Source organism: Balaenoptera musculus, chromosome 9 (assembly GCF_009873245.2).
Source record: "Balaenoptera musculus isolate JJ_BM4_2016_0621 chromosome 9, mBalMus1.pri.v3, whole genome shotgun sequence".
Taxonomy (NCBI): Eukaryota; Metazoa; Chordata; class Mammalia; order Artiodactyla; family Balaenopteridae; genus Balaenoptera; species Balaenoptera musculus.
Genome location: NC_045793.1, coordinates 48,015,531 through 48,040,479, shown reverse-complemented (window position 1 = coordinate 48,040,479; position 24,949 = coordinate 48,015,531). Strand labels below are relative to the sequence as shown.

At 42.2% G+C, this 24,949-nt stretch overlaps 1 protein-coding gene across 1 annotated transcript in view; it reads left to right on the top strand.

Annotated features, from left to right (window-relative positions):
• Positions 1–24,949, top strand: part of CHN2 (chimerin 2) — a 326,376-nt gene that overhangs the window by 140,728 nt on the left and 160,699 nt on the right. The window contains exon 2 of the mRNA XM_036863191.1: positions 20,086–20,124. Coding sequence (XP_036719086.1) covers positions 20,086–20,124 — 39 coding nt within the window. The remainder of the gene's footprint in view (positions 1–20,085; positions 20,125–24,949) is intronic.

The following is a 24,949-nucleotide window of genomic DNA, read 5'->3' as shown; positions in this document are numbered from 1 at the left end:
TTCTGAGCCCATGGCCTCCATCGCTTCATGTCGGGGCTGCTGTTAAAAGGATTCACAGGCCCCCCTCAGAGTCTTATCCTGAGAAAATGACCATTCTTGGGAGAAGAGGTGACAGAGTAAGTGGGAGAGTTACACGCAGCTAAGAGTAGATCAAGAAGAAATTGGGGTCTCTTGAGGAAAAAAGGATCTAATAAAAGAATCTAAAGATGTAGTTGAGTCCTCTAAACTAGCTGGCTTTCCCTTACATTTTTGTAGTTTTAAAAATAAAAACTAGAAGCAAGTTGGATGAACATAAAGACACTGGCAGCCTTGGGAATTAGGGGCAAAATTCTGTTCTAAATTCATGAAATCGTGGCATGGTTTCATATTCAACATGACTCTGTTTCTACCACTAGCATTTTCCTGGCTGATTTCTTCTCCATCCCTGGACTTCCTTCTGGTTTTCCAACTTATGCACCTCATCCCCTACCCATCCCCAGGTCTCCCCAACCCATGAATAAGCCAGTGGTTACAGGGGCAGCACATTTTGTGTCAGTAATCTCTGGATTTTCAGCAGTAATAGATAAGAGTCAGAGACGAGATGAGTGTGTGAGCTGGTGAGAAAGGACCAGATGATAAAAAAAAATACACTGTGTTATGGGGCTGGCAGTCCTTGATATTTTGAAGATTACCTGGCCTTTGACAACCAGTAGATTTGACCCCCCCTTCTCTCAGAAAATACTAAAACATATCTAAAAAGCCATATGATAAATAAATTCAATCTCATAGCTACTATCTCACCACACAAGATGAGTGCAGAAAAATTTGGCTGAGAGAATTGTGGCAGTTTGACATCACAAAGCTACAATGGTGAGGGATTAGAAAACATTCTTCCTATAATTCTATTTGAAAAGAAATTCTATTTAGAAAATGTCCATCAGATTCCATGCTTGTCACATCTCTGTCCCCTAAGTGTAAGAATTAGGGGGCTTCCCTGGTGGCGCAGCGGTTGAGAGTCTGCCTGCTAATGCAGGGGACGCGGGTTCGCGCCCTGGTCTGGGAGGATCCCACATGCCGCGGAGCGGCTGGGCCCGTGAGCCACAACTGCTGAGCCTGCGCATCTGGAGCCTGTGCTCCGCAACAAGAGGCCGCGATAGTGAGAGGCCCGCGCACCGCGATGAAGAGTGGCCCCCACTTGCCGCAACTAGAGAAAGCCCTCGCACAGAAACGAAGACCCAACATAGCAATCAATCAATAAATCTTTAAAAAAAAAAAAAAAAAAAAAAGAATTAGGGTCAAAGGACTAGACTGGAGTGAGAAAGTCAAATGCAGAAATACCCCTCTGGGTATATACAGGAAGCTCATGTATGGAGGAAGAGCTACTGTGTACCCTTATTATTGATACCTTGAGTCATTTACTATGTGTGAGAGATAAGTTATCTTAATCAGTGGATACATTTAGAATACTTTAGTGTAATAGCTTTGAAAATATTGTTGATATAAAATGCATTTAGAAAGACATCTAAAATTCCATAGTGAAAGTCTCAGTGGTGGTCAAGGTCAAGTATGCCTTCTTTCCGGATCCATCTATTCAGTGCATTGGTGCTCACAGGAGTGGAACAATGGAGTCCCTCCAGCATCCTCTGTCACTGTGGCAGGCAGTCGAGGAAAGCCTATTACAATGTAACAAATGAACTCTGAAAATAGAACCAACTCCTAAACAGCTAAAAGTTGCATATGAAAAACCTACAAACAGCTCCTGCCAAAGGCTGAGCCTCTTGACCCAGCAAATTATTACTAGTACGGCATAAGTGGTTTCTTAGTGCCCAGAGGAACACCCACTTCCTACCGGAGGGTAGGAAACCCTGGACAGGGGAAGCTCCCACCAAGTGCTTGGACTCAGATGCTTGAGACAAAGGACCTTTCACTGTTGTTTAGAGGCCCAAGATCTAATCATTTCTGGCTGCTTTCTTTGCTTTTTCCTTTTCTAGTTTTTGAATTCTGACAGTCAAATCATGGCCGCACTAGTTACTGATTGGTCTGTATCAGAGTTTGCATATGTCAGGTAGGGCACACTGCACATCCTGGCTGAAGGAGACTTCCAATATGCCCAGTTGTTCTTTTCCTTTTTAATCCCATCAGCCAGCTTGTGACTGGCCATGTGGACACTGTGAGCAGTGAAGGTGATTTGTCTTGCTTGAACCTAGCCCTGAAAATGCAGTACTGATGGCTGCAATAGACATTCTTAAGGAGAATCTGATTTTTTTCCTCTACTTTGATAGTGGTCACTCAGTTGATCAATCAAACAAGCATTTATTGAGCACCTGGTGTATACAGAGCTCTGCTTTAGGGAGGTGCTGAAGAAAGTAAAGCTGCAGGGTAGCACTGGGGTTTGGGGGGCACTCGGGTGGCTTTCCACTGGATTCACACCTCACTTTCATTCCATCAGAAGCCACAGGACACCCACTGGGAGTAATCATGGTGAGGGCTCTGCCCTGAGCAGCCAGGGTTAATAGGCCACATGCCTAGAAGAGGAGGCGAGACAGCAGGTTGCCCTGGAGGAATTTCCCTGTGACCCTCTCCTCGCCCCTTGACAGGATGCAAGCAATCCTTTCATTCAAAGCCTGCTGGTGCCTCTTGTATTTGCCTTTGCATTCATTATAGGCAGGGAAAGATGGCTTTGTTAAGGCACAGACTTCCAGTGGAAATGATGATCTAGCCTTTGTGAGAAAATGCTCCTTTGTCAGAAACACTTAACGTACAAACCAAGAAGTCTCCTTCCTTCTCAGAACGCTTAAAATGAAACCAATGTCCCAATCCTCCCTTTTACCTTCACCTTCCTTCTCTTCCCTGTAATGCAGAGCCCAGTGAACTCCTACTCACCCTTCACTGCCCAGCTCCAATATAATCTCCTCTGTGAAGTTTTCCTCCTCCTTCCCACTCACCCCTGCCAGGGTCGTGGCACTTGCACACCCCCCCTCCCATAGACACCATTCAATTCTTTTCCCTCTGGAAGTGGGAGCTGCCTGAGGGAAAGAACTTTCTTACCCATCTTTGTGGGCCCAGCACCTAACGTGAGCTCAGGAACAGAGTGACTGGTAAATATTTGTTATGTGGACAAATTAGGAAATTGATAAATGATCTTTTATAAAGGCACAGGTGTGTAAATATGCTATTCTTCCTTATGACAGTGCCACTGGAAATAGATAAACAGAGGTTACAAGTACAAACATCTTCAGACAGGAGGATAATATTAAGGAAAGATGTGTTTTAATATTTGGTTTCTGATTCTGGTCGTGGAAGCAGGAACTTTAACATACCAGGATTACGAAGACAAATGTGCCACTGTGCAAACAGCAAGAGGATATGACTCTCCCGCCAGCACGTGGGACAGCTGTCCCAAGTGCCGTGAAGACAGGCGACCCTAAGATAACAGCAGGGGCCGGGGGGTGGTCTATTCTTCTTGCTCTGTTATGTATTGTAAATATTCTCCCTTCCAGAAGTCATTGGGCCCGCCTGTTGTTTGCCTTATTCTTAACCCTTTAATTATAGACCTGCCAATGCTGTCATCCACCCTGCCAGGGTGACAGGAAGGCTTCCCTTCCTGCGTACATTTGTTCAAGCATGCGGCATCCAAGTGATAAATACATGCTAATGCCAAGTTGAACGCTGAGGTTTTAATTAGCATCTTGCAGCTTGTGAAGGGTTGCTTTGACTCTTGTTTCTCCTTCCTGTACATTGCTGTTGCGCTTCCTGTGCTGTTTTTGTTGCTTTGTGGTACGGTGGGTGAGATGTCTGAAGTGTTGCTATAGTGTGCGTGTTTGTGATCTTTAGAAATATTTTCTCTGTAAGAAGGTATTTTTAAAGCAAGTGATAAGAAACCGCAGAGCACTGAAACCCTGGAGAAAAGCAAAACTTGAGGCTCTGGTTTTCAGGAGGCTTCAAGTATCAGAGCCACAACTACGGCCACACCAGACAACCTGACTGGGCCTCATCTGTCTTTATTTGGCTTACAGTAATAGGTGAGGTTTAGGTTGGTTATAGATGAAGACAGAATTAATGCAATCTTAGACCTAAGTAAACAGGTTTAGCATTGTGAAGCAAATGTATTTAATGCTTGTGATAAAATGATAGGTCAGCCTTCCCAAGATGACCATTGGGTGTACATAGTATTATTTTTATGGGGCACAAAGGAGTTGGCCAACTTTGGGTAAGGTTCGGTTGCCTTTGATCCTCAGCGTCCATATCTGTAAAATGGGATAATACTACCCACCTCACAGTGCTGTTTGATGATCCCGTGTGATAATATATATGAAGTCTCACGATGTAGCAAGGTTCATTGGGAGAGGCAGGATTTTATAGTGGAAGAAGCCTAGTTGTCAGAGTTGGACAGACCTAAATTTGAATATTCAGCTTTACTACCTATTAACTGTCTGACTCTGGGCAACCTCATTATTCCTCGGTTTACTCACCTGTACAATGGGACTGATAATCTGTATTTTATAAGTTTGTTATGAATATGAAATAAGACTGCACCTGAAACACCTAATAACGTCATGTAATGAAAGCCTCTCAATAGAGGTTAAAATACCTCTGTCTCTATTTACGATATATGCCGCAAATGATCTTTCAGAAAGGGGGGTGTCATCTTAAAATTGTATTTATACAAAACCTCTCAGGTAGTTGGGTTTCTCTATCAGTTACTTTATTTTGCACCCCCAACTACTTTCTGGAAGAGACACAGTCGACCTGAAATCACCTTAATCAATGATAGTTTTGCCTTCTTGTGGAGGTTACTTAACAGCCAAGCCTCCCAGTCTCTTCTGACCCGCAGTCCCCAGCTCTCTTCCTCCTCAGACACAACTCCAACCATGGCAGAATCTTCCAGAGCCGTTCTGTGCTCTGCCAACACTGGGCTGGCTGTACCTCACTTTCACAATTTAACATCTTAGAGAGCTTTTCGTATCAGCCACCTTATTCCTTTTAGCACCTTTGTGGTTTTCCATAAACAGAGTTTTTAAAGATCACTTGAAAAAAATAATGTAGCCAGTGGTTATGTTGCGGAGACCACCTACAGGATGAATGAACAGCCAGCTGCCCTCATGTGATGTGATTATGTGGCCAGGGTTGGAGAAGATGTCCAGTGGCCACATTGTACATGGATCTTTAAATTTTTTACTCTGAAAAGGCTAAGGAAGAAGTGAATATGATGCACTTTAGGAAAAAAATGTCTTAGATGCCTCAAAAATGCCAAAGATATACATAGAGAACTTAAATAAAGTTGTCCTATGAAATATGAATTAATGAAAGCACTATCTCTAAATTTGTGTATTATTTTATATCTGGTTTTAAGTACATATGTATAAGTGAATTAATGAATTAAATAGTATTAGTAGGTATCTGATAATTTCACTGATACCTCTAAAAGTTTATATATTCAAAAACTTTTTGTAGAGGATCTGCTCATTAGGAAAATGGAGGCTGCCTTCTGCTGGGGGTTGCTTAGAACTCCCCAGTATTTAGCAGTTCTAGTCTTTTTAAAAAAATATTTATTTATTTATTTATTGGTTGCACTGGGTCTTAGTTGTGGCACGCGGGCTTCTTAGTTGTGGAATGTGAACTCTTAGTTGCGGCATGCAAACACTTAGTTGCGGAATGCGTGTGGGATCTAGTTCCCTGACCGGGGATCAAACCCAGGTCCCCCGCATTGGGAGCACGGAGTCTTATGCACTGCGCCACCAGGGAAGTTCCCTAGCAGGTCTATTCTAAACAAACAGAAATCAAACAAAGTAAAGCAGACATAGGCTGAAGTGTCACCTGTATTACTAAGGGCAGGCAGGAGGGTGGTTAGCCAGGTGGACTTGCACACCATTGAACCCCAGAATTAAGTAGGCTTACCTGTCCCCCAGGTACTGCAGAGCTAGATCACCAGAAAGGCAGCCCTTCACCTCCAGGGCAGCGCTCCCAGGTGCTGACACAAAGCCAGGCGACAAATGGCTTCCATCTCCCCAGGACACAACATAGGCCCAGATCGAGGGCAGGAGTTCACTTACTGAGTGAGCTTCACAGGCCAGGAGTGGGGAAGTCTTCTCCACTAACACTGTGTATTTGGGCATAAAGCCTATACTCACTTTGACTGATTCTCACCACGCATGTGAGGCAATTCGATTATTCTGTGGCAGGTGAGGGGTTCACTTGTTCCATCAGCGGGGGAAGGAGGGCTTCACCAGAACTGCTGGTGTCGGCCTGCCGCCTTTTCACCTCCAGGTCACCTGGAACCGCTCTGAGCAGAGAATGTGGCAGTGGGGAGATTGTAGCTGCTCCACAACTCTGATAATTTAAGGGATTCAGGAGAGCTCTCGGAGGGCATCCCGCCCAATCCCTGTTTTTACAGATGAGAAAACTGAGGCCCACCTGGGTTGGGGTTGCGGGAGTGGGTGAAAATCACTGAGTGAACTGAGAGTGGAGCTGGGGCGAGAAACTCCCAGGGTCATTAACAAGAGCACAGATTTCTGCCCTCGCTTGAGATGCCCATCGCGAGAAATCTCTAAATCTTCCATTTTCCAGATTAGTTCTCTCCTTCACAGGAGGACACATAGCCATTGGCCTTCTGAAAGGCAGGTTCCACTGCAGCTGGTTCTGTTTTCAGCCTGTAAGACCAACAGTGACCCGGCAAACGTGGCCAGAGTGAACGGCTGCTGACATGTCCATGCTTGCCATCAATTACTACGGTTATATTAACTGTGCTGTTTGTTATGAACTGAACCAGTTGTGAAGAATGGTGGTGTTAAACCAGGGGGCCCACTTGTTGCCAGACTGGTTGCTGATAAGCCAGGTCTAGGCACGGGCTGAATATTTCTATTGATAATGAAACTGGGGAAGAGTCACACACAGAACCTGATACATAGAGGGCTCTTGAGGAAGAAGAATAGGGATGGATGGTGGGAGAAATAGATAGAGGGAGAAGGGAGAGAGGGAAGGAGGGGAGGAGAAGAGAAAGGAGGGAGGGGATTCCAGTTAGTGAGATTTCACATTTTTTGGTCTAAAAAAATGGCAGAAAAAGGAATAATGTCCTAAGTATTCTTGCTTCTCTAATGCTGCTTTCTACAGTGTTCAAACTGTGTTATATCATTGAAGCAGAAGAGAAATAAGAAAGAGCTGAAATTTTCACTTTAGCTTCTGCACTGCTGATTCCTCTGTGGGATTAGGGCCATGGGGAGAGAAATCAATTGGCTCTGAAGCAAAACAGAGCTGGATTTGAATTTTGCCACTAACTGTGTGACTTTGGGAAAATTACTGAATCTTTTTGAGTTTCATCTTCCTCATAGCTAGGAGATAAAAATACTTACAAGACCCCCGTTATATGCTTCCTTAATTAGCACCCTGAACTTTGTCTGTCATGTTTTTCCTAGTTTATTGTAATTTTTCCTTTTTTAAAAAAATATTTATTTTATTTATTTATTTTTGGCTGCGTTGGGTCTTCGTTGCTGCATGCGGGCTTTCTCTAGTTGCGCCAAGTGGGGGCTACTCTTCGTTGCAGTGCGCGGGCTTCTCATTGCAGTGGCTTCTCTTGTTGTGGAGCATGGGCTCTAGGCACGTGGGCTTCAGTAGTTGTGGCACACAGGTTCAGTAGTTGTGGCTCGCGGGCTCTAGAGTGCAGGCTCAGTAGTTGTGGCGCACGGGCTTAGTTGCTCCACGGCATGTGGGATCTTCCCAGACCAGGGCTCGAACCCGTGTCCCCTGCATTGGCAGGCAGATTATTAACCACTGCACCACCAGGGAAGCCCTGTGATTACTTTTCAAATGTTTGTTTGCCTTCATTGCTAGACTGAAGGCACTTTGAAAGCAGGGACTGAGTTTGCCTTGCTCATGGCTATATCTTTATATAGCACTGTGTAGCACAGTGCCTGGCACATAAGTATTTGCCGAAGGGATGGATGGATGGATGGATGGATGAATGGATGGATGGATGGATGGATGGATGGCTGGATGGATGGATAGGTGGATAGAGGGATGAGTGAATAGATGGGTGAATGCATGGCGAGAGATGATTCAGGAAAATTGTAAAGATTAGATATAATGTATATAAGCGACCTACCCCCAAATCTAGAATCTACTGGGTACTTAAAATTCCTTCCCACTCTTGGTAGAAGACCTCACTTCCTCTTCTGTCTCTGCACTAAGACTTCCCTCTATTTGACTCCAAATATAATACAGGCAAAAAATCTTTCTTTCCTTGCCAGTAGCAACATTTCCAGGGCTCTGATTTATGAGCTGCTTTCATGAGAATTTAGTCTATCACTGCCACTACCACTATGTATGTAGAGACACAAATACCCACAGTAAGCTCAAGGCACACAAGAAAGATATTATTATAATAGGAGAAGAAAATGGCTTTTCTAAATGGCAAGAGTAGAGAGCTGCCTGGAGGTACACCTAAGTTGTCTTTTCTAAGGAAGAAGACATCTTCTTCAGGAAAGAGATGTTTAAAAGAATAATTATCAAGAAATAACTGAGCAGTGGGAAGAGGGAATGGGGGAGGGGCAAGATAGGGGCTTAAGAGGTACAAACTATTACGTATAAAAATAAATAAGCTTATAAAAACAAATAAGCTACGAGGATATATTGTACAACACAGGGAATATAGCCAATATTTTATAATAACTACAGATGAAGTATAACCCTTAAAAATTGTGAATCACTGTGTTGTACACCTGTAACTTAATATTGTACATCAACTATATTGCAGTGAAAACGCTGAGTTCTAACCACTGGACTGCCAGGGAATGCCAAGAAAAGATTTTAAAAAGCCATTTTCTACTAAAAAACAGAAATAACTGAGTAAAACAATCTCTCTTTCCTCTCCATTTTAACAGCACTTTTCGGTCTAACCTTTCTATATAACATGCCACTTTCTACCTTATGCTTTGGTTACAATGCACATGTGGCCAGAAGTTGGATGCCCAGCAGGCAGTGCTTGTTGAATGGAGTGAATGAGCTGATGTCTTTATTTCATCTTCTGATTTCTTGTGATTAGATTCTGCATCCTGCCTTTATAGCTACACCAGTGCCTAGTGCAATATTTTGTGCCAAGTAGTCTGTAAGTTCTAGGTAAATATTTGTTGGATGAATAAATGAATGCCTGGCTTCTGGAGGAAAGCCAGGAAGACATTCCTCTGATGAAAAGAATTTGTGAAGAGGCAGGCAAATGCTGGAAGGGAGATTGTTGGGGGCTGGGGGAGAAGAGAGGATTCCAGACTGAATGGAAGTAGTGAGTGTGGGGTTGTCTCTAAAGAAATAGCAGAGGAGGAAGTATATGAATTTTAAAGGAGGAATTTATCCACCAGGAAAGCAGCTCCATCATGCTGGGAGGAACCTGCATGTTATAGAAACTTAGGACCAGGAAGTGGGGAGAAGGCCCTGGAGGAAAGGGAGACCAGGGACACAGGCAAGAGGTAATGACAATGATATCCGAATTAAAGCTCCTATGTCTTTTATCTCTCTTGATCCTCATCCCCCTTTATTGGAAAGAGATGTTCGCCTCCATGTCACTGCCACACCTCCCAAAAGATTTGTTCATACTCACAAGTTCAGTTTTCTCAACTTCCATTCACCCTTCATCTTATTTAACTGCGGCTTCTGCCCACACTCCATTGCAAGGTCATCATAAACCCCTTGTTGCTAAAGCAGTGGGTCCTCCTCATGCTTGTCTCACGTGAACAGCTTCTGATACACTTGACCACGTCTCCCTTTTAAAATCTTTCTTGTCTTGCCTTTCACATCACCCCATCTCATGGTTTCTCTCTTATCTCTCAGGTCTCTACTTACTCTCCTCTTCTTCTTATCCCTTAAATGTTGATGTTCCTGGGGGGTTCTGTCAAAGGCCTTGTGTGTCAACTACTTTAGGGGCTGCAGTCGCCATCTGTATGTTGGGGCTTCCGTTTCTAGATCTCTTGCCTAGATCTCTCTTCTAAACTCCTAGCCCCTTAGATATGCTCACTTGGCTGTCCCATAGACATCTCTTTCCAACAGGGAAAAGCTGAGTGCATCACCATCTGCCCAACCTGCTCCTCCTCTGGTCTGGCCTATTTCTGTGAATGACATCACTATCCATCCAGTTCCTTATGCCAAAAACCATTCATCTTCTTCCACCAGAAGTCATGTTTCCTCCTCTCCTTTTCTGTTTACGTCCAATTTATCACCAAGTCCTGTAGATTCTGTCTTCTCAACATCTTCCAAACCCATTCCGTTTTCTCCATCTCCACTGACACTGTTCGAGTTCCAACCATTAGTGTCACCTGATTAGGTTACTACCCAGCTCCCTGATTGGTCTCCACCCCCCTTATCTTCCATCCCTCCCGTCTTCTCTTCCTCCAGTCTGATTTCACACTGCAGTTGGAGTGATCTTTCTGAAATGCAAACTGGATGCTGTATCCTCCTTGTGCATATTTCCCCTTCCTTCTAGAACAAAGGCAAGCCCTTAGCATGGTTTTAAAAGCCCTTCATTATCTGGCCCTTGCGTGCCTCTCTAATTTCATTCCTAGCCATTCTGAAACCTACACACACACACACACACACACCCGTCCCCCACACACACACCATGGTCTCTCTGTTTCATCCAGCAGGCTGAACCACTTCTAGCTCTCAGCACCATGTTCTGTCTTGCCTTTGGTCCTGACAGGCCACACCTTGGTCTACTGTTCACGATCCATGAGCCCATTTGCTCACAAAGGCACTCCTTGCCGTGGGCTGCTGTAAGTAGCTATCTGGGCGATAGCGTGCCTCCTTGACTAGGCTTAATGTGCAATGGTACTGAAGTTACTTATGATTCTCTCAGTCTTTGGGGACCCTAGGTCTTGCTCTTAGACTCCACTTTTCTGGGACGATTCTTGAAGGAGCCCTGGACAGAGCTGCTCGAGGCCAGATGTAACTGGCCCAGGCCCCATTCAGCCTTCTGAGGGTTAGGAAGTTCTGCTAGATACTCCTTTATATATCCTCTTGCTATTGGATTGCCTCCTTATTTTTGTTTGTATCCCTCAACAGGAAGGCAACAAATCTGCCTTTCACTTAGCCAGCTTTCTATTGAGGAGCTACTACCTCCTGAATACAAGAGTCAGGGCCGTTCCAGTCATGCTGGTAGTGCCCAGCTGAGGGGATGGGTTAGGGCTGAACCCAGTCTGGGCTCACCTCACCAGGCCTGTGCTCTGACTCAGGGCTGTGTCTCCCAAAGGAAGCATATTCTTCACACACAGGTGTGCTGTCCAGTGACCAAGCCATGCACCTGCCTGAAAGGGGCACCTTCTAAAATTCATCAGAGGTACTCGATAAGCTAAGGGTGACCCAGACTTCAGAGAACAAGATAAATGAGGTTCTTGCTCTCATAAGTGCTGTCTAGCCTGGGCTATATTTTTGTCTCAAAATACAAACAAAGAAATACACAAGCACATAGTAAAAAAAAAAAAAAAAAAAAAAATCAGATAGTGAAAAGGCTCTGCAAAGAATTTAAAAAGGTATCCAAGACACAGCTTTAAGTTGAATGGTACAGGAAGATGTCTCTGGGGAGCCAGAACATTTAAGCTGAGATCCAAATGATAATGAAGCCGGTCATGTATAAATCAGAGGGAAGAGACTGTAACATCTCTAAGACTGTGTAACATCTCTAAGGCTGTGTAACATCTCTAAGGCTGAAACAACAAGGTTCTACTAGACTGTAACATCTCTAAGACTGTGTAACATCTCTAAGGCTGTGTAACATCTCTAAGGCTGAAACAACAAGGTTCTACTATACAGCACAGAGAACTATATTCAACATTCTATGATTAACCATAGTGGAAAAGAATATTTAAAAAAAAGAATATATATATATACATATATATATGTATAATTGAATCACTTTGCTGTACGGCAGTAATGAACACAGCATTGTAAATCAACTATACTTCAATAAAAATGGAAAAAAAAAAAAAGGCCAGAGTAGCTGAGGTATAGTGGGCAAGAGAGGAGACAAATGAGATGACCAGGGAGAGGTGGTCAGGGGCCAGATCACGCAGAGCTTGAAGCCCTACCTGCCTTGTTCACTGAGGCGTTCCCAGGGCCTGCCTCACTGTATTTATTCAATAAATACCTGTTGAACAGGAGAAACTCATCATGCCTCTACATACAGAATAAGTGGCCCAGACAGAAGCTCCGTGTGGCCTCAGTGCCCTCTAGTGACCACAAACTCCAGCCCAAGGCCCTCGATGGTTGGCTTCATCATCTTTAGAAAATCTCAGTTTAGCCTTGGCCTTGGGGCCCAGCCTGTGGGCCCAGCAGTAATTTCTGGAATATGTCTTACTAACTATTCTCTGCAATTAGGACTAAATCAGTTACAAAAAAATCCCTGAAATGAGAGCGACAGTCAGATGCACACCAGGGCTTCATTCCTTACCCAAGCAGCAGTTTCCAAAGAGAATGCATGGATGTCTTATTTCTCAGGGGAGTGCCGGGGGCCTGGACAGGTGACAAGTGTTAGAACACATTTCTGTATCCCTTAGCCAGTGTGACAGCAAGAAAGTTCCATAATAGCCCTGACATCTCAATGTTTCACGGCAGTTAGGATGATCTCCAGGTCATCTCACTGCTCACGCATGGCACTCTTGGGCTGGAATGGCCTGAAAAGACCATAGCCGCAGGCTGCCCGCTCTGGCCCCTCACACGCTTCCGAAGACCCAAGCCTGGGCATCGTGTGTGTGTGTGTGTGTGTGTGTGTGTGTGTGTCTAGGATATGTTGCGGCATGTACACAAACATAGCATACTTCTTGGGCTGTCGTTGTTTGCTTTCGTTTGCATCCCAACCCATTCTGTGCCCATTAAGCCCAACAAATTCCAAACTGTCATCTCATTGTGAAGCTGTCCCGTGGCTGATTGAAAAACCTGTTTCCACCCAACTTCCCTGGAAAAAGCCCATGAACTGCAGCCCATTTGCAAATGTGTGCATCAATAAATCAAAAGTGACAGCAGAGACCTGGCTCTTCTGGGAGAGGGGATGGCAGAGGGAGGGACCCAATTCTTCCACCCTCTATTTCCCAAATCATCCTCCTGATGCAGTATAGGCAGCTTCTCTTGAAATATTCTTAAGGGTGGGTCATCTCCAATTTCCTTGGTAGATCATTCTCAAAATTGGTGAATCTTTCACTCCTCTCATTTTCCAAAGCCCCTGCGTGTGTTTTTCTGTGAGTCTCGTCATCCTCCACTGAGCCAAGCGAAGGAATCTGGCTCTCCTTGATGTTTACAGGTATTTCCTCTCTGGTTGTCACTTGCCCAAGTGTAGCACATGGTGTTCTGTAATTTTTCTTCATTAATCAGTCCCCAAATTCCTTTACACTTGCTCCTCAGGTGATTCCATCAAATCAACATATTTCTGGAGCTAAAAATGCTTGGAAGAATATAGCCTTCCAGCTGCAGCCACCAGAACTTGGGGGATTAGCGTGTTTTTGCCTTACTCCTTGGCCATATGTTTCCACAGGTTCATTCCCAGGAGCATTCTGTGCAGCCATTTGCTTCCATACAAATGTACTTAGTTTCATTTGTATATTTTTTCTAATTGAGTATTAAAGGCATCAAAAATTAAAATGTATATTGATAACAGCCAGTGTTTGGTGAGGGTGTGGGGAAATGGGCACTCTTTCACACATGATTGAGAGTTCCAATTGATACATCTTTTTGAAGGCCATTTTCACAATAGCTTTGAAAATCAGAAATACACCCATCACCCAGCAGTTCAACTTCCCAGAATATAAACTACGTGTATAGCCTATCATTGAAGCATTGTTTCAAAATATTGAAAATAACTTAAATGTCCATCAATTGGAAATGTTTACATAAGTGAATTAAATGCATTTTCGTATTCTGGTACACAGATATAGTGGAAAACCAACCCACAGTTTTAAAAAAGGAAGCCGCAGATCTATATGTACTGACATGGAAAACATGCCTAAGAAATATCATTAAGTTCAAAAGCAAATTGCAGGACACTATATATGATATGAGACCATTTTTATAAATTTTTATTCTAACCTTTTACAAGGCAAAATCTGGAAGGATTCACATAAGTCTATTTATGGTGGTTTTTTCTGAGGTTAGGAACTTTCTAAAATATACATTTTTTAATTGTTGGGATTTTTCTGCTTTGCAACATGCTGTGTATTTTAACAGACATATTAAATTATTTTTGTCGTGCTCTTGATCTAGAAAGATGACTTTTTATGACACATGCTCTCTATCGCCTGTCTCCCTCTCCTTGGGCCTCACACATGGAAGAGCTTTCCGTATGCTGATCCCAGAATTCCTCATCCTCCCCAACAGTTCAGAATGGCAGTGCTGTCTTTTCAGGGTTTAGCTACTTCAGCATGTAAGGTTTTCTCAAAATTGTTTCTAAGGTTTATTTTTAACTTTTTATTTTATGCTGGAGTAGAGCCGATTAACGATGTTGTGATAGTTTCAGGTGCACAGCAAAGCGACTCAGCCATACATATACATGTATCCATTCTCCCCCAAACTCCCCTTGTTTAACCTGTACCTCCAGGCCCCTCAAACCAGCTTTTCTTTCTTTTTTCTTTTCTTTTTGTTTCATATGTTCCAGTCTTTATAGATTATTTCATTTGTGTGGTTTTATTACCTATTTTTGTAAGGTTTTGGTTGTTTTCTAAGCATCTATATCTTTTTTCCCCTTTTCCCTCCCTCTTCAATGAGCAGAGATACCTGCTTCCCAACCTGCTTAGAATTGCTCATTAGTATTTATTTTGCAGAATTTTTAAGAGGGCCAAGGGAACTGGGCTTGGCTTTTTACTGCAGAAGCCCTGGTCTCTTTTCTTTTGACTTCACCCTTAGCTCTTCTGGACTAATACTGTGCATGCTGCATGTGTTATTATAGGAATTATTTTTTATTGGATCTTTTTACTTCTGCTTTATTTTCAAGGTGGTGATTTATTTAGACAGCATGTTCAAAAAGAGAAACCACCTAGCGCTCCTATGAATTTATTTCTCATTCATGTTAATTTTTATACAAGCAATATGAACAGAAAATTAGGAAATGCAGCTGAGCAACAAGAGAAAACTAGAAATTGCCTATGTTTTCACTATCAGGAATAGCAAATGTTAATAATTGGGTTTATAGCCTTGTAGATCATTTCTGTGTATATAAATATTTATCTTTTCCTTAAAATGGGATCATATTTGTTAAATTGTTTTGTAACCTGATTTGTTTAGTGCATAATGTAGCATGAATATTTTCCTATGTCATTAAGGAAAGATAATAATAACAACAAAGATAGAGTTTACTACATGCTAGACAACCCATCCTATCTTCAAAACATGCTGTATGTTGGGTAGTAATATTACTCCCATTTTGTAAATTGAAAAACTGAAGCCCAGAGAGGTGAGATAACTTGCCTGAGGTAACACAGCTAGTAAGTGACAGACCTAGGTTTTGAACCCAGATAGTCTAGCTCTAGAGGCCGTGCTCTGGACCACAGAGCTCTGACCCATGCCATCATTTTCATGGCTATAGTCGATGGTAATTTATTTAACCCTTCCCTTCTTTCTGGGCTGTTAGATTCACTGTTATACACAAAGCAGCAATGAACACTTTGTTCAAACATTCATCTTTGTACACATGTTCAATTACTGCTTTAGGCTGAATTCCCATGAATAGAATTGCTGAGTCAAAAAGTTTACACATTTTTTAAAGTTTGGATACATATTAGTCAACATTTTTAAGCAATTTATTTTCTAAGCCTCTTTGACCTTTATAATTCATTGTTCCTTTCGAATAATGTATCACTGCCCATCTGGGTTCAATGATAGTTTTTTCCTTAGAACATGGAGCTTCTTCTGTTCTACTTCCTCCTCCTTCCTTCTGCCTTATACCCATTTCTCTAAAATGTTTAACAAAATAATACCCTTCCCCAAAGCATAATGCCTTTTGTTGTCAGCACTTCCTGTGTCTTATATCTCCTGGACTTTAACTGTTAGATGGGGTATGTGTATTAGTGGAATACTGTCCCACCATTGACTTGATGCCAATTTTTTTAAAAATTTTTACTTTATATTGGAGTATAGTTGATTTACAGTGTTGTGTTAGTTTCAGGTGTACAGCAAAGTGATTTAGTTATACATATACATATATCTATTCTTTTCCAGATTCTTCTCCCATATAGGTTATTACAAAGTATTGAGTACACTTCCCTGTGCTATACAGTAGGTCCTTGTTGTTTATCTATTTTATGTACAGTAGTGTGTATATGTTAATCCCAGCCTCCTAATTTATCCCCCCCTGACCTTTCCCCTTTGGTAACTCTAAGTTTGTTTTCTAAGTCTCCAAGTATGTTTCTGTTTTGTAAATAAGCTCACTTGTATCATTTTATTAGATTCCACATATAAGTGGTATCATATGATATTTATCATTGTCTGCCTCATACTACTGATTTTCTTTCTTTTCTCTATTTTATTTTTTCTTCCAAGCATCACAAGAATTGCAGTAACAAATCTGTTATATAACTTTTTTCCTGATGTTAGTCTCTGTAAAGTAGGGTGGGCTGCCTGGTAAGGTTGACAGTGTGTCAGAGGCTGGAGGGCAGAGCTCCCTGCTCTGATCCCACCTCTGCCTCCCGCTTGTTTTATGACCTTGAGAAAGCCACTTCATCATTCTCGTTTCATGTTCCTCATTTGCTAAATGAGGAAGGTGAACTAAATGACCTAGAAAACCTATTCCAGGTTTAAAAAAAAAATACGGTGTCAGGCTATCCAAGAGTAAAGCAGACTTTTAAAAACTATTGTGTGAAACTGGGACAAATGTGATGTTGGCAGGGCCATGTTGGACGCAGCTAGAGGTTCGTGTCAACATATTAAAAATGTTTTGTGCCTTGTCTCCTGGCCAAGGCCTCCTGACAGTGCGCTTTAGTGGCTCGTGAAACGAATCCCTAAGACCAAGGTAATTATAGTTGTTCCACTGAAGCATGACAAATGGCCTCTCACTTTGAATGCGTTTATGAGAAAGAGAAACCTTCCATGACAATAACACTGGAACTTAGTTACAGGCTCCAGGTCTGGGGGCAAGAAGGGAGATAGTCACTGGCTGTGGCCAAGCAAGAGAAGACAAGAGCCTGAGCTCACCCGGGAAGAACCAGGACCGGGTGATATAACAGTGACAACAGCACCATGACAACATTAGTGGGGCTTCATGGAGAACTTGCTATTTGCCAGGCACTGTCCCAAGAACTTTATATATATTATCTCATTTAATTGACACAATAACCCTAAGAGATCAGTTATGAGGTAGGTACATTTATTTTTCTGTTTTATAAAGATAAGTATTGAGAGGCTCTTAAAAGAAGTTGAGTAACGTGCTTCAAGTTATTCAGCCAATAGTTGTCAGAGGTAAGATATGAACCCTGAGAGTTTGTTCATTTATTTAACACATGCTGTTTGAATGTCTGTTATATGCCAGGCACCCTTCTAAGGGCCGATGAGACCTAAGTGAACGAGGCAAAATTTCTGCTTGTATGGAGTTTGGCTAATAGTGGGATGAGCCCAGTAATAACAAGCGAACGAATCAATAAATAATTTCAGATGGTAATAAGTGCTGTGAAGGAGAGTGAGTGGGGTTGGGGGAAGGCTGCTTTACACAGGATTGACAGGGGTGGCCCATGGGAGGTGACATTTGAGCTGAGCCCTGCATGACAGAACAAGTCAGCTGTGCAAAGCTCTATTGGAGGAGAGTTCTTACATGGAGGGTCCACAGGAGCAAAGGCCAGGGGCTCAGAAGAACTTGACTTGTTCTAGGAAGAGAGAGAAGGCCAGTATGGTTGGATGATACATGAAAACGGGGGAAGTGCCTGCAGTGGAGTGAAGAGGAGGGCAGGGACCAGAGGACACAGGGCCTTGGAGGCCACAGTATAATGTTTGTATTTTGTTCCAAGTGCAGATGGGAGACATTGGAGGATTTTAAGCAAGGGAGCATTGTGAACTCCCTTCTCTGTGGATGGCTTTCTTCACCTCTTTGTGACGTTGCCAACAAGGAGCAACCAGAAAGGGATAAGGTGTTTATGTGCAGGGAAGCCTAAATGAAAGTTTAAAGGTTAGGAGCCACCAGCATTTCAGATGAATCAAAATTCTAGGTTTTTCACAGAGCAAGACTGAAATGAACAGTGAGAGGCCATCTAATCCAAACTTCTGACTTTAGGTAAGAAGACCTTAGGAAATCCAAGTTGAGCATCTGAACTATGTTTGAAAACCTGCATTAAGGAGACTATTTATTTGGGGGGGAACTTCCCTGACTATGTAGAAAGCTGCACTCTAGGTTCTGAATATTCTTGACAACTTCTTGGTCTGGGGGTTGTACTTACCTTATAGAGTAAATCTCATACAAAATAAGAAGACAGCTTTGGATAGATGACATCTCAGGGATTCATACTTCCATGCAGTCTGGTGTGTGTGTGTGTGTGTGTGTGTGTGCGTATTGATCTTTATCTTTGAAAAATATTTTTGAAGGTGTCATCAATATTTTAACATTCAGGACCTGGTTTTTCTGGTGAGATGGTATTGTATGGATGGTTCTAGAATTTTGTTGTAAACTCGGCAACATGATTTATTTTATTTGAATGTTATTATGAACAAACACTCATCTTAACCCATTAAAATTGGTCTGTGTCACATATAAGATGAAATTAATTGCTTCTTTAGGTTAAAAGCTCACTATTACATTGTCTACTTTGACAAAAGTATTAAGAGCTTCACTTTTATTTAGCAAACTAGGTTTGAATAACAACATAAACCATTATTAATACACTGTATTTGTGTGTGTGCCTATGTGGCCGATTATCCATAGGTAGGTTCCTGACAATGCAAGCCTGAGAATCCAGATGCATTTGTATGAAACTATCTTAGGAGGTGTTTAGTTGCCTCTGTGATAGGATGGGCCCCAGAAAGCAAGTATGAATTGTGAAAGAACTTAATTTAAGCTACATGACTGTAATTGAGTAGGATTTGGGGAAGTTCACCACTCTTGAGTTACTTTTTATTGATAGTAAGTATATTTGTTTCTCAGGAGGGGAAAAATTCTCAAACTCTCTTACTGCATGAGATCAGAAAATTTCTGTTCCTTTGCATGAAAGTAGTATGTGACAGTTCACAAGGACAAGGGCAGCATAAGGATGGGTGTGGGATGCCATAGGCGTGCAGGATGACAAAAACAGAGTTTCCTTATCAAAAAGCGCTGAATTAGAGAACTCTTAAAGCTTCCCCAGCTTAACATTCTATGAGTCGGGGAAAAGGAGTTTTCCCTCTGGCTGTTTAAGCTAGAGTATGTTTTACCAAGACCTTAGCTATGAGCTCAGGAGGGCTCTAATAACTCCGTCAAAATTATAAATTCAGCCGTCAGCACTGGGATTGTTGAGTTGACTGAACAAGCAGATTTTCTCCATTGTCTGCTTTCTAGATTGATGAATAACAATTTCGTCCTCTCCATTTTGTTGTAACTCTTTCACTCTGACATTGATTGCTGAGAGGTTTTCTGGAAATTTCCTAAGTCACACACTGGAGTAAATTCAAGGACATAATGCGATTCCAATTGAATCATCAGTGTCTCAGCTGTCAGACCTAGGAGTTCAGTTGGTTGAGTTGTACAACTTCAACAGATTTAATATTACATACTTGCCACTTTGCGTCTTGCCCTCAAGTCTTAATAAATGGGCTAAAGGTCTGACTGGAATCTGTGAGATAAATTATATGTTTATTATGCCAAGTTAAGTAAATACTGTTTGAAAGGATTACTGGAGGGTACAATCAAGTTAATTGCTTTAAAAATCTTTTTTGATTTACTGGGCTCTATGAAAATGGTTAAGCAATTGATTCTGTCATGGTAAGTGACATGAAGAAAGTGGTGTTGGATCCACAAGGGTTGCCATGTACACTTCCCCCCTCATGCCTGGAACTGTCCCGTAAACGAGCTGAGAGGCCCCCGGGACCAGAAGGCAAATACTGCTGACAGACAGTTGTTCCTCCAGAGAAGACACAAGTTGACAGTTTGACGTTCAAGCTGACGGATTGATTTCTTTCTTTTTATTCTAGATGCTGAAGAATACCAGCCTCCAATATGGAAATCATACTGTGAGTATCTAAAATCAGAATCTCCTCAGAAGTCTTTAGTCGGCCTGCCTTTTGAACAATTTTTCCTGTTGATTTAGTGCACACAAACTCTCGCATCACAGCACTGCAAACCCAAATCTCTCTTCCTCTGCTAAGGAGAGATATTGGTCAGAGAGAACTGGAAGAACCCTGTCCCCTGGCCAGGACCTCTGAGAGCCAGCTGCCTGTGACCCGCTTAGGGAAATGCTTAGGGAAAAAAAAGATGGACATTCTGACTCTCTACCTTTCTTTGGGACTTTCCTTGTCTTCCTTCCTTCCTTCTTTCCATCCTTCCTTCCTCTTTTTTTTTTCACAGTTGGTCAGCAAGGGTTAGTGTGTTGACTTCCATGAATTATGTTCTTGGCTGTTCATCTTAAATCTGTAATATCAAATGACATTTACCACAGAAAAATTAACAGATAGCAATGGATAATGTTTGGTCACTAAGGGTGACTCCTTAGAAACAGAGATGATTATCTGATCATCGATCATCAATCCGTCTCCCCTCATGAGGGCAGGCACTTGTCATCACCTCAAGCTGGTTTTCTCTTTCCTTAGTATCATCCGCCTGACTAAGTAATTCTCCAGTGACAGAGGGGAGGAGTGTGGTGTGGGGAGCCACTGTGCTGAGAGCCAGGGAACAGGCTCTCATTCAGGCTCTGCTTCTGGACAGCAATAATAAGAATAATTATTTCTATCATTATTGATGTTGCCCTTGTTTCTACCGCCCGTTGAGACCTGCAGTGTGCCAGCCACCATGCTAGCTCTGTGCCTGAAGTCGCGAATCGCACCACAGCCCTAAGCGACCAGTACCACTCTTATCCCTGTTTCACATACAAAGAAACCACAGCTCAGAGGGGTTCAGTAACTTGGCAGAGGTTTTATGAGAAACCTTGGAGTGGCATTCAGAGTGGAGCCCAGAAGCAAGCCAGACTCACAGCCTGCAAGTTGCCAATCTTTTTTTCTTTCTATTTAAAATTGTATACATAAGTATAGAGATAAGTATATACATACACACAGACACACACACATATGCATATACCTGTGTATGTATGTATTTGTTACAAAAGCAATACAAAGCTACATAAAAGACAAACGTTAGAGAAATACATAAAGCTGAGAGCAAAAATTTCCCATAGGCCGCATACCAGCTCTCACCCCATATTCCACTCCTCTTTTCCAATCACTGGCCCTGTCAGTTTTGGAAAGCATATCTTTCCACGTGTTTAAAATACACATGCCTAATAGTTTGTTGTTGTTCCCTTTTGTAAAAATGGGTTTATGCTGTACCCGGTGTCCTTCAACTTGCTTGTTTCACTTCACAAATACCTTGTTTTTATCTTCCTATGTCAGCATATAGAGAGGCACCTCATTCTTTATTACATGAGTCTGTTCTTCCATCTGTGAAATAAAGGGGTTGTGCTGGGTCTCTAAGGGCCCTTCCAATCTAATGTTATGCATTCTGATCTTCTATTTTAAAAGGCAATGCTAATGACTAAGTAATTGGATGTTTTTGTTTGTTTGTTTCCTAATGGAGTGTGAAGCGCTCTGACCGTAAATCAACAAAATATCTGTAGTGAGAGGTATTGGGGGGTCCCGTGACTCACTGTTCCTTGCACACTGCCTTACACACAGCCTTGCGTACGTTAACTACGCAATAAATATTTGTTGAGTGAATGCCACCGCAGAGAGCTTTACTGAAGCGAGAAGATGGCACTGGCTCAAATTCATTTCGCTTTTTGCTAAGAGACCTTGGGCCACCCAGTGTATCTCTTAAAAGCACTTTTATGTCCTAAGGAAACCAGAAAAGGTGTTGTTAATTACATGTTCCTATATCAACTTTACCAGAGTATATTGGTCTTAAGTTTGATTTTTTGATCTAAACAAGTTGTGTGTGTCTGTGTGTGTTTAATTTGCTCTAGGATCATAAAACTTTAGATGCAGAAGGGATAAGTGAGGCCATTTAATACAAACCTAATGACATATATGAAGTTCTTCTTTATTCTGCTCAACTAATAGTCATCCAGGCTGTATTTGAGGGTCTCTAGTGATGCAGAACTCTACAACTGAAGGGAGTATGCCAACAGCAGGGCCATCCACAGCATCGAAAACAGGTTGATCGAAGATCCACAGGGTACTACTGAGAAAGCACTCTCTTTTGGTTGTCCTGAGTCCATTAATTCTTTGAATTAGGGTGTTGGACTACTATAAACTCATCTAACAATATCATTACCAAGCTCATGCTACTCCCTCTTATTCCCAAGTTTATCATCTACTCATTTGGTCTTTCAGCAGACATACATTATAAGCATTAGGATAAGCATTAGGAATCAACAGTAGCTAAAATGTGGTCCATACTTTCCTCCAATTTACGGTCTAGAAAGGAGACAGATGTAACCAATTAACATGCAAATGGACTGAAGCAACAATGTACTACTGCTCCTCTACCTCCTGGGATTAGAGAAGACTTTCTAAAAGAGGTTAAAGTTGCATGTGGGTCTTGAAGGATAAATAAAGAGAAGAAATCTGAGGGCCTTGAAGAACTTCATGAGATACATGTTAATATCCAAGTATGTTAAAACAATAGCATTTTCCTTATCTGAAAATCCAACAAACCTATCAGAATATGAAATTTGTTTGGTTTTAAATAACCTGTTGGTAAACCCATTCTGAACCTCAGGAATCACCAAGCTGTTTCTCTTTGAAATACTCACAAACCATCCTTTCAGAGATTAATTTTACATGTTGATGTCAGACTCATTAACATATCATCTATGGAATCCATACTTTCCCATCACACACTTAACTTTCTAGCTCTGGCATTTACTTGGTACTTTGAAATTTCTCATACATTTACCAGATACAGTTCATTTTTGCCATATTATAGGACTTGGTTTGAAAACTGATTATTTACAATGATTTTAGGAGTATATAGGTATGTCTTTGCTTTCATCCATCACCTATTGTTGGCTGTAATATTGACTTATTTGATATCAGATTCTTATTATGAAGCCTTAGTCCCAATTATAACGTTATTCCTAAAAGAAAATTAGTCTGCCTCATAATGATCCACTTTAAGAAGCTGTTTTTAAATTTTAATGCTAATTGCAATGCTCTTAGGTGCAAGTAACAGAATATTCCTCTCAAACGCATTGATTGACATAAGCAAAAAGTCTAGAGGCACTGGCTTCAGGCATGACTTGGTCCAGCAACTCAAACGACATTATTAGAACCCAATGTGTACCTCTTCCTTTCTTGGCTCTGCTTTCCTAGGTTTGCCTCCACTGTTAGTAGGCTTTTCTCTTGTAACCCCCAGAGAGCTACCAATAGCACCAGGGCTACCACATCCACGTTTAAGAGCAATAGGCAGAAGGACAGTCTACTGCAAGCAAAAGTCTTAGAATTGAGTCTTAGCCGTATTTGACATGGGTTCCCAACCCTGACTCCATCACTGTGGTCAGAGAGTTGAGATATACTAACTTCCCTAAACCCATCAGGGCTCACCACTGGAACTCAGGAAGGTTTACATAGGAGTGACTGGAAACTTTGGAGTACCATTAAAATGGGGAAGATGGAAATGGACGCCTAGAAGGCAACCAATGAATGTCTGATTTAGAAATTTAGAAGAATAAGGAACCTTAGAAATCAGCTCTCTAAATATTTTCTATAAAGTAGATTGCTTATTAATTTATTCATTCATTCATTCACTCATTCAACACATGCATATTAAGTCTTTGCCTTAGACCAGGCAGTGTGCTTTGAGCTGTGGGACTGCAAGGATGGATAAGACTCCGTCTTGACTCAAAGAACAATGATGCCACATGAAGTCCCTTAAGTTCCTGCCTTTCCTGCTCCCCTTTCTTTCTTAGAAGCTAATGCTATCACTTCCTGAGCTGATTATTTGGTAAGAATAATCTTGTCCCAAAGTATCATATATCTACATCTAGTCCTTAATACTCAAGACCAAACCCCAAAGCATTGGTGAAATCACTGAGAAGTATTTGGTTTCAATTCTTTTAAAAAAGCTATTTTCAAGTTTACTTTAAAAATAAAGTAAAGCCACATTCTAAACTTTAAGCCAGAACTATGAACTAAGCAGATGAGTTTAAAAGCCAACCGCCATGGGTATACTCTGGAAGATTTTATTGTTTAAGAGGCCAAGTGCCAATTAGGCAGTAGATGCTGTGGCCAACATCTCTCCCCGGAGACTCTCCTGGGCAGCAGGTCAGGCAGTCACAGCTTGTGCCTGTTTTTCTAAAGAGGAGTTTAGAACCTCAGAATTCTGATCCACAGGCCCCAGGCATCAGAGTCACCTGGGGAGAATAGTTATAATAACCATTCCTCAGCCTGACGCCAGATTTCTGAATCGGAAGAGTGGGGGGATCTGCAGTTTATCACACCCCACAGGTGCTTCTTATACACACTTAGGCCTGAGACCCCCTGGTTCAAGTCTACACAGCCTCATCCTCAGGCTTTTCACTGTGCCATGGGACCAGAGGAGAGCTCCATCCCCAGTAAGACTGGACATTCTGTTAGCAAGACAAGGCCTGTACACAGTTGCCTGGAAGTGGGGCTGAGCCAAGAGGCCATTGAAAGCCCCTGCTATTTCTTACTCACACCCGTGAGTTTTTTCCCATGAAAACCGGGAAGACATGGGCAGTGAGCGGGGTGGCACTGGGTCAGTGTCACAGCCAAGTGGCCAGATTAGGCTCCTGGATCCACATGCCCTCTTAAGTGATAAGTGGCTGTTAGAGGACATCCCTGCAGGGTCTTTTAGGAGCTGACGGGTTTGGACTGGGCTTAGCAT